The 10,596-nt window shown below is 44.4% G+C and overlaps 1 protein-coding gene across 2 annotated transcripts in view; it reads right to left on the bottom strand.

Annotated features, from left to right (window-relative positions):
• Nucleotides 1-4,467: 4,467 nt before the first annotated feature.
• The window catches only part of LOC126524993 (techylectin-5A-like), a 66,349-nt gene continuing 60,220 nt past the window's right edge, over nucleotides 4,468-10,596 (bottom strand). For both annotated transcript variants that reach the window (XM_055067534.2, XM_055067533.2), the window contains exon 6: nucleotides 4,468-4,980. In XM_055067534.2, coding sequence (XP_054923509.2) covers nucleotides 4,643-4,980 — 338 coding nt within the window. In that variant the 3' untranslated portion in view covers nucleotides 4,468-4,642. The remainder of the gene's footprint in view (nucleotides 4,981-10,596) is intronic.

Below are 10,596 nucleotides of genomic sequence, written 5' to 3'. Positions count from 1 at the left end.
TACCACCGACTTCTATTGCACACTCCTTAATGATGCCCACAAGATTGTCGTTCATTGCTTCAACACTAAGATCCTCTTCGTGGCTTAAAGCCGAATACCTGTTCTGTAGCTTGATCTGGAATTCCTCTATTTTCCCTCTTAGCGCTAACTCATTGATCGGCTTCTTATGTACCAGTTTCCTCCGTTCCCTCCTCAGGTCTAGGCTAATTCGAGTTCTTACCATCCTGTGGTCACTGCAGCGCACCTTACCGAGCACGTCCACATCTTGTATGATGCCAGGGTTAGCGCAGAGTATGAAATCTATTTCATTTCTAGTCTCGCCGTTCGGGCTCCTCCATGTCCACTTTCGGTTATTCCGCTTGCGGAAGAAGGTGTTCATTATCCTCATATTATTCTGTTCTGCAAACTCTACTAATACCTCCCCCCTTTACATGTAGCGCATTAACTCTCGCGAGAACGTAGCGCCACATGGTGTCGTGTAAGGGAAGTGCAGCCGACTTCCGGTGTAACGGGTTTCCGGTAGTGGGCAGAGTGCACTTCGGCGGCTGAGTGCCGACGGTACCGGCTACCGAGAGCCTGACGCTTGTGCAAAATACTTGGGAATGCAGCGTTCCGTCTCTCCAATCTAACAGCTCGCCAATATTTATTTCAGATATGATGACAAGGAAAGCAGTGGTTTTCTCTGCGGAGAGATAGGTTCGCGTAGGGCACGCTGCGGCGAGCGAAGTTACCGTGGGGACGCCATTTTATTTCTGCCTCGCGCGTTGCTGTCTCGCAGCTTCACCAGCGCGGCAGTCCCGCAGCTAATTTATTCAAATAATTCCTAATGCGACGATCCTGCGTTTACATGCTCCGCGAGAGTCGACTCGCGCCCGTAAATCTACCTTCGCCAGGCGCACTAATGCGATGCGCCTTCCTGGTGCCTTCCTAGTGCATTACCGCTGTTTGCACGAATGCGATACGCTAGAAATGCGATGCGATGTGACACCGTCGCATTCATGTAAATGTGGCTAATGCGTCCCTACGGCGTCCGCGTATCGCATGGCCAACACCGTAGTAGGCGCCGCGGTTGTGTCAGCTCTGTAGAGAGCGGCGGGCGAGGAGGACAACGAAGTTACGCTTACCACGCTGACCCAGTGGCCCTAGTTTTGTAACAGCTTGAACGACAAGGTGTCATGGCCGTTCCATTGCCGTCATGGCGTCATAGCCGTTCCATTGTGATAATTCTAGCTCTGTAACTACACCGTCGTTGTGCCGTCGTCATCTCACCACCGGCATCATACAGGTTGCGTGATAAAGTGGCCGTTACGCCATTGCCGTCCTTGACCCCTTGTCATTTCATTCTCATCAATGGTTGCCATTCCAGCCTAGCCAATATGTAGTCGTAATACCGTCATTGTCATACATTGGTTGTCATACAATTTTCGTGACGTATAGCGTTCATTACATCGTTGTTATTCAAACTTTGAGATATCACTCTCGTCATGCGACCATCGTTAGCTATCGTAGTCATACGTTGTCATCATGCCATAGTCGTAACGCTGTCGTTTCGCCACCGTCAACACTTCAGAAACGTCAACTTATTGTCGCCATCCCGTCGTCATCATAGTACCTCCGTCTATCCATCGACATGATTCCTTGTCTGTCATTTTACCTAATGCGTCTCTTGTCATTCAATAGTCATTATGGCGCTGTTGCGTGATGGTCGTCATTGGGTCCTCGTTTGAGAGACGCTATCGTGTATCTGTCGCCTTACCGGAGTCTTCATGCTGCTATGTTTTTTCTATCATCGTCATTGCAGCTCATTCGTCCGGTTGTCGTCATACCATCGTCATCACTTCATTGTTGTAATCGCAATGTCTTCATTCCGCCGTACTCATACTACCTCCATCGATCCATTACCATCCTTCCTTGTTCGTCATTCTATAGCAATGATGCTCTTCTTAGTGAGTTGTCATTTTCTCGCCGTTTTTATGCCATGATCGTCATTGCGTTGAAGTCATAAAGACGCCATTGTACATGCGTCGTTATGCAAGCGTCTTTATGGCGCCATTGTTGTTCCATGGACGTCTTTCTAGCTTCTTCGATTGTCAACGTACCGCCATCGTCAGGATATAGTCGTTATACAGTTGTCGTCTCAATGTCCTCACGTTACTGTCATTTCGCCGTGGTCGTTCCACCACCGTCCTAATTTAAAAATCGACATGTCATTGTCGCCTTTTCGCCATCGTTAAAGTGATTATGTCGTCCCATCCTATCAGTGCTCCTTCATCATTCTATCGTCAGGGCGTCGGTTACACACAGCCGCCGTCATGATGCCATGCTTATGAGGGATCTTGGCAAGCAATTGCTATTTCAAAGTGAGGCGATAACGGCGCATGCCGCATATAGCGGCAGCAATGAAAGTATCGGAATTAAAACTACACGCGTTAAATAAACGTGACTTAAGCAATACGGTGTGTCGTTACATAACTCCATTGCTATTCTCATTACTGGAGACAGTCATCACGAGATGAGTTCTGCCGTTATTTTTTTTCTTTTAGCTTATGCTGACGCTAACATAACCATGTGCAGTATTCAGGCTGGAAATGAAATAATGCAAGCATCAGAAGACAGTCCTAATGCGATTAGTATTCTTGGTCTTGTGACGCCTTGGGCCTATCTATCTATCTATCTATCTATCTATCTATCTATCTATCTATCTATCTATCTATCTATCTATCTATCTATCTATCTATCTATCTATCTATCTATCTATCTATCTATCTATCTATCTATCTATCTATCTATCTATCTATCTATCTATCTACCTACCTATCTATCTATCTATCTATCTATCTATCTATCTATCTATCTATCTATCTATCTATCTATCTATCTATCTATCTATCTATCTATCTATCTATCTATCTATCTATCTATCTATCTATCTATCTATCTATTCTCTTTCCTTGACAATATGACCCAAGTTGTCTACCAGCTTGAGAATTGAAATGTGCTCATCCTTCTCCTGTCGATGTGGTCACGCTGTCATTTTACTGTCCTCATCACTCGAAACACGTCACCCCATTGTCGGCAAGTCGTCGTCGTCATGCTGCCTTCGTGTTTCCATAGACGCTATCCTTTCTTTGACATTCCAGGGTAATCATGCCGTCGTCATTAAATCGTGATTATTACACTGTTATGTGATCGTCGGCATTGCGTTCTCGTCAGGTCGTCGTGTCCGCCATTGTCGGCATAGTATCCTTAGTCATTGAATTTTATACCGTCACCTTATCGCCATCTTGGCCAATGTATCACCGTCATTTTAGTTTCGTAATTCGAATCTCGTCACGCAGCCGTCATGATACCACTGTCGTCACGCCGTCGTTGTCCTACAGTTGTCGTGAGACAGTGGGCGTCCTGCCATCTTCGTAATACACTCGTCGTCATCCTGTTACACTCCTACAATTGTCATACCATCCTGGTCATGCAGTTACTGTCATAGTGATCTCATGCTGTCGAGGACGTTCTATGGTCTTCGTACTATCTTCGTCATGCCACTCTCACCATACCGTCATCCTCACGCCAACGCCGTCACATAGTCGTCATATCATTGTCTTCATGTTATCATCACGTTGGTATCGTCATCACAGTTGTAAACTCGTCTAATTCTCATTGTGCCTTCGTCGTCATACTGCCTTTTGCATACTGCCTTCTGCTTGGTCATTGTAGCTTAATCATGCTGTCCTCATTTAAATGCGATAATGTCGCCGCTCTCGTGCCGTTGCCCCCATCGCCCGTTGTGAGAAAGTCCTTTGCATCCGTTGTCATGGCGTCTTGGCGGCGTCATTGTTGTTATTCCAGCTTCGCTGAATGACACATGCACTGGTGATACACTCGTCATACACTTCCCTATGCACACGTCGCTATAACATTGTCCCCAAGACGTCATTGTCACGCTGTCGTCATTACAATATCGTCCCCATTTCCGCCGGTCATGTCAATTTCGTCACGCCTCCATCGTCATACCACTTCTGTCGTCCCATCGACGCCATTTCTCCTCCATCATTCTGGTATGCTCATAGGTGATCTTGGCAAGCGAGCGTTATACAAAAGTAGGTTGAAGTTAGAGACAGTGAGTGTCTCATATTGCCTAAGTAACGGAAATATCAGAATAGCTTCTTCAGAATTTAAATGAACTTCTGTTCAGCAATACGGTTTGTCACTACACTGCTTGAATAATAATCGCATTACCAATGACTGACATCGTGAGATAGGCTCTGCCGTTATTACTTCCGGTTCGGTGAAATTTATTAGTGAGGCAGCACTCTTAGATATTGTTTTTTTATGCGGTAACTTTCACTGTCGACCTGTGGATTTGGAATACAGGGATTCTTAAAAGCTACTTTCTAAGATAATTTTGATTTCAGAATAAACTCTTTCAACTCCACAGACGCCATTCTCCAGCACTCATAAGGCCAAAAATGTATGATTGATTTCGTTTATTGAACAACCACAAAGTCAAAAAAATACAAGCAGGAAAGAATCCATTACGTCATACTAGTCCTCCGTGCTTCTTATTTCGCTATACCTGCTGGAGTAAGGTAAAAGAAGATAAAAGAAGCTTCTTCTGCTTTGAAACACGACCGATGAACTGTGCTTATAAACCTTCGGGTGTGCTATAAGCCCAACCGATCATATCGTCGTCATAGGTAGGGCTTGTAGCGGTTGGGCTACCAGCGTGCCCTCTTGGTCGGATCATCATGCGAACGTTTGGATAAGAGTAGTGGTACAGAGCTTCTGTTGTGTCCCAGTCAATGCCGTCACCAGTACTATCGTGGCGACCGTTCAAGTTGAGCCCATTTAGATTGCCACCTAGACAATCACCGTACCACCATCCACCACGGTAGCGTTCGGCGCAATTAGAAGTGGAACCGTCATTGTCACTGTCGAAGGTTGAGAAATTCTGGCCCGAAACTGGAAGAATGGCGTCCCAACCTGGAAGAGAGAATTGTGAAAAGTATTATGTTTAATGGAAATACACATTTGAGAGTAAATGGCCTGAATTGTTATACATATTATAATTCGCAGTGTTCACGTGATTGGCTGTATTGTTACAGATATAGAGAGAAAGGATGCATAGAAAGGGAGGGAATTTAACCATGGGTAGTTCCGTTTGGCTACCCAAAACGGGGGTAAGGGTAGAGGGATAAAAAAAAAAAGTGCAGAATGAGGGGAGAGAGAGAGGCGAGCACTAATCAACCGGGTACATTATAGAGCGATAGCGGGTGTCGTTGTCAACGTCTATCATGAAGACTCGTAGACGGCACAAACATTACTAGCGAAAATAAAGCCTTGTGCACGGACTTGCTTTAGAGCACTGGACAAGAACGTTTAGTTGTGCTAGTGAACAAACATTTATTTGAAGAATTTCACATAGTCAGTCCGTCATTCAGTCAGTTTTTATTTGCAGGAAAATCACATCATCCTGCGGGTGGCATAGACTAAAGGCATGGTTGCCTAACGAGATCTCTGCCCCCGTAACAAAAGGAGCAGCCTACAGCAGTACAGCCGAAGCTGGTACAAAAAAGAGAAGCTGCGTTACAAATAGTACACGCATACATCCTATACAATATGGCTGTACTTAAGCACTATGGACAGATTCGCTCATATCACAAAAACACTTAAACGGAAGTCAACAATTCAAACGGAAATTTACATTTCTCATTCTTACTTAACAATTTCAACGGAATACAAAATTGCCCGCAGTTCACGTTTGAACATTTTTCTGGGTAGGCAGAAATCCAAAATCGAAGCAAAGTTATTTAACATGTCTATTACCTGATATTCCAGATCTTTTTTTCCATAATTCGTTCTGACTTTTTTATTTCTGCGTTTGGGGTTACTGATATCGTATTGCGCCAAGACAGGTGTGTAAATACTGTGAGGTTTCTTTTTATATTTTCGCTGTGCCAGTATCCATAAATAGACATCATTTGCAGGTAAAACATCAAATCTGGAAGAAAGTGGTTGCGTTGGCAACAATCTGATAGGGCCGGTATGGTTCACAAAAATCCGGAGGACACGTTTCTGGAGCAGTTGTAGCCTAACTTAGTTCCCTTTTTCATTGTTACCCAGACCCGAATACCATACAAAAGTTTAGAATAGAACAGGGAGTAATATAGTGATTGCTTTAGTCAAAGAGGTAGAAGAGGGGATATTTTTCTAATACATCCAACAGACTTCGCGAGTTCGGAGAGCAGATGATTGACATGAGGGGTCCAAGACAACTCTTCACTAAAACATACCCCAAGAAACTTTTGCACAGTTACTTGTTGTAAGTTATGTCCTCTGTACTATAGGTTTATCATTTTTTATGCTTATTGATTGGCTTAAATATTATGTACCATGTTTTTACTGCATTCAACTGTAGTTTGTTTTGTTGCAACCATGTGGATAAATAATTTAAATACAGATTAGCCGATTGTTCAATGTCATGCAGTGTTCTACCTGTAAAAAATAAACTAGTGGCGTCTGCAAACATGGTTACTGTGGGTATTTTTGTAGTTCCATAATGTAATTCACATTGAAGAGGAAAAGTAACGGGCCTAATATAGCACCTTGCGGGACACCTAGTTTAATGTCAAGCTGTTTTGAAGAAGTACAGTATATTTTAACAATCTGACGCTGAAACGATAAGTAGTTCTTTATGAGGTCCAATGTGATACCTCGCATTGCATAGCAATCTAGTTTTATAGCTGAGATTTTGTGGTCAACGGAATCAAAAGCTTTGCGCTGATCGAGAAATATTCCTAAGGTGAAGAGCTGATCTTCAAAATTTCGATAATTTGCTGCTTGACGGCAAGAAGAGCGTCCTGAGTTGTCTTATTTTTCTGAAAACCATACTGCGAGGGTGATATTATATGATACATGGTTAGATATTTTGACAGCCGGTTATTGATCGACAATTCGTAAATCTTTGAAAACACCGGTAGCACTGAGATTAGCAGCTAATTCATAATATCGTCAGTTGTAACTCCTTTGTGTATTGGAATTACTTTGGCCAGTTTTAGTTTATCTGGGAAGACTCCAGCAGAAAACGTGAGACTAACGAGATAGGACAGGGCTGATAACTAATTACACTCGCATTACAGGTTCAACATTAATTTCATCATACCCACTTGCGACATTTTTTAAGCGTATTATAAGACCATTGATTTCTCTTTCGGTAACGGCATCCAAAACGAATGAATTTATTCGACGAGAAGGCCAGTAGAGCCCACTTTGTTGAACAGATGGCTGGGGTACGGCTGCATTAATGAAATACTCGTTAATTTCATCTGTTAGCGTCTTGTCTCCTATAGAATCATTGATTACTATTTGGTCAGCCTTAACCAGTGATGGGTTTCTGCCAGTAAGGTAATTTACCTATCTCCAGATTTTTGCCGGATCCGTTATTATCCTCGCAAACATTGCTTCATAATATACAAGTTTGGCTTTCTTGATATCAGTGTTTATTATATTGCGATATTTTTTAAATTCTTTGAACAAGTCACCGTCTTTGCATTTTATGAATTAGCGGAACATATTGTTGTTTTTCTTGATGCGTTTTAGTAAGGTCAATAGTCACTAGGGTCAATAGTCAAGGTCAATAGAGTTTAGTAGGTCAATAAGAGGCTTTAGTAAGAGTGTCAATCCAGGGCTTTTTAATTTTGCGATCGCCTTTTTTATTCTCTCTCAGTGGAAATGCATCATTGTAGCAACTAAGAAAGACCCGAAGAAAAACCTCACACGCAGAAATTGCATCCTGCTGTAAGTACACATTTGACCAGTCAGCCCGCTCAATTAAAGAATGGAAATAGCTTAAGGAGCAGTCATTCACCACTCTATGCTCAAGCCACCAGCGTTTATGGTTCGTGGTTAGGGTGTGTTGCGTGGCAAAGAATATATTTCAGCATTGCCATTTGTTGGGCGTGTTGGTAAACAGAAAGCATATTTAGCGCCAGCCAACAAGGACGGAAGGCGCATTGTAGTGTCGTCTCCCTTCTGTCCTTTTTTGCTGGTGCTAAATATGCGTGCAAAGAATATAGGCAGATGGTCACTGATGTCGCATGATAATGCTCCTGCTTTGAAATCTGATGCATTCAGGTTGAAACACATATATCTATAGAAGTAGAACTTTGTGAAGTAATTTGGGTTGGCACAGAAATAGCATTTTCGCACCCATAGGAGGACAAGAAATTCATCAAGTGGCGCACGGAGTTGGCTATATACTTCCGCTCTTCAAGTTTCGCTTGTTAACCTTGCGTAGTGATAAGCTTACTATTTGGACATATGAATTTTACCCATTCGCAATTCAATGAAGAACTAATGCTGGCACTGAAGCAGTTTTATTATTACATTGGTGCGCTCTCAAACCTGTACTGTGCTTTCACTTCTTTTATAGACAGTTACAAAACTTATCGTCACATAATGATCGACAAGCTATCGATTGTGTAGTATAAGCCTTACGTCCCGCCAGCCAAATGCAGCTGAGGGTAGAGGCAAAAGCGGACGACGTTTCCGTGCAGCCCACTGCTTCCTATTCTCTTACGCCTGATCCATTATGGTGCCTTTTAGACCGTGCGTATTGCTCAGCAACTTACAGGCAGTCATACAAACGTGCAGTCATCAGCGGCGAAAACCAAATTTCTCTTTTATGGGTGGCACATATCCTTACGCAACAATACCTAACACAGCAAGCAATGCTAAATCACTCACGCTGCGCAGAAATCTATGCAAGCCTGTCACTGCAGGTCCACTACTGTGCAAGGCGCTGAAAAGACTCTCAGTAGACCAATGTTGGGTGCATAATACGTACAGGGACACGCGCTGTGCCAGGTGTATTTTTTAAACTGACGATACCGCACAGAACGCCCACGTGCATAAGCACATGCGAGCACGCAGCTCGCGGCCCTGATAAATACGACGCAGACAACACAGACACCATTTGCAATCATCAGGCCGTTAGCTTTCCTTGGGTCGCAGCACCTTCGCTAGAGTGGAAATACGGGATAGTATGTGGTTTATGACTCCATATTATACATACGCGACGTCAAAGACAGCTTAGGAAGCTGAGAGCTTAATACGCTCTCAATTGTATTACCATCAACGCCACGATACGCTCTGTCAACCTTTCCTTGTTTTCACTCGTGGCGGCTCAAGTATCCAACGATGAACTTCCATGACTCCTATCGTCTACATCCTTAGGTTGGAGCTAGTTAACTCTCCCGGCCACAACGCCCCACTCTGGTGCGGTGGTCCACCTAATGTACCCACATTTATGCTTGTGCTCGTCATCATCGAGCAGCTTTTGACATACGGCACTCAATCTGCCATCCAGGCGTACCTGCCACGCAATACCTTATCGTTTGACCGCGCAGACGCGCTGATATACGATACTGGGTCCGCAATTTTACAGCGTGTCAACGTATCACAGTGCAACGACACGCCTACTCACCAACTCACCATTCACTTAATCATGGTAGGAACTTTGCCGCCATGCCGTGGTTGTGCCTATTTTCTTAGGTGTATTGATAGGTACACACGGTGGCCTGAAGCAACTCCAATGCTGGACATAACGTCTGAATTGGTCATATTTGTCTTTGTACCCGCATTCGCCGTTTTTAGTGTGCCATCATCGGTGACCACTGATCGAGGAAGACAGCTTGAGTCTGCACTTTTCATGTCTGTAAAATCAATTCCAGGTTGTGCGCACATTCGCACAACCGCTTATCACCGTGCATCCAACGGCATCGTCGAGAGGCTGCATCGACGCTTGAAAGCTGCACTCACCGCTAAGCCTCACGAGGAAGATCGGGTATCACACCTTCAAGTCGTGTTGCTCGGCCTTCGGTCAACACTCCGACCAAACTCGCCTGCGCTGTAGCTGAGGTGGTTTACGGCTCAACAGGGGGGAACTTTGGCCCAGATGGTACGACTCGTTTAAAGAGGAAAACAAGCGCGACTTCAGACGGGGCGTGACCAAGGAGTGGACCGGACGAACGGACAGCGCCTACGGCTGCACCCTCCGTTTGCCCACTGACGTCGTCAAGCTCGTATCCACGCCGTATGTTTTGTATCCATCTTCGTTCGTCCAGCACATACGCATTTTCGGGTACAACTTGCGTCCATTGCCAACCTCTTCTCACACGAATAAGCACATTTTTCTGTCCACAAACATGCAAACATCCTCACACGTTTGTTTTTTTTTCCGTGTTGACATGCCTCGCCCTTCTCTTCAGCCGCGCCACGAGGTTCCTTTTCCCATCATCAAACGTTCTGAATACCAATTCACAATCCTGCGCAATGGGCGTAAGGGTAATCGCAAGGGTCAAACCGGCTCCTATTACTAACGCCTCGGTATGACCACCTCTGGAGTGACACGGCTACTTGTCTGCAGAGGGGAAGGTGCACCTGTGACAATTTATTTGTCGGACGCGTCCCTGGTTTTAGACATGAGCGAGTAGTGGCGTACGGCTTAAGTGATAAGGAAGAGGAGTTTGAAACGACGGAGCACAATAATTGAAAGGGCGTACAAAAAAAACCCATGCTCTTAACGGTGATTGGTCGTTC

Source organism: Dermacentor andersoni, chromosome 3, assembly GCF_023375885.2.
Source record: "Dermacentor andersoni chromosome 3, qqDerAnde1_hic_scaffold, whole genome shotgun sequence".
Classification (NCBI taxonomy): Eukaryota; Metazoa; Arthropoda; class Arachnida; order Ixodida; family Ixodidae; genus Dermacentor; species Dermacentor andersoni.
Note: the sequence above shows the minus strand (reverse complement) of the source record. Positions and strands in the feature narration are given on the sequence as shown.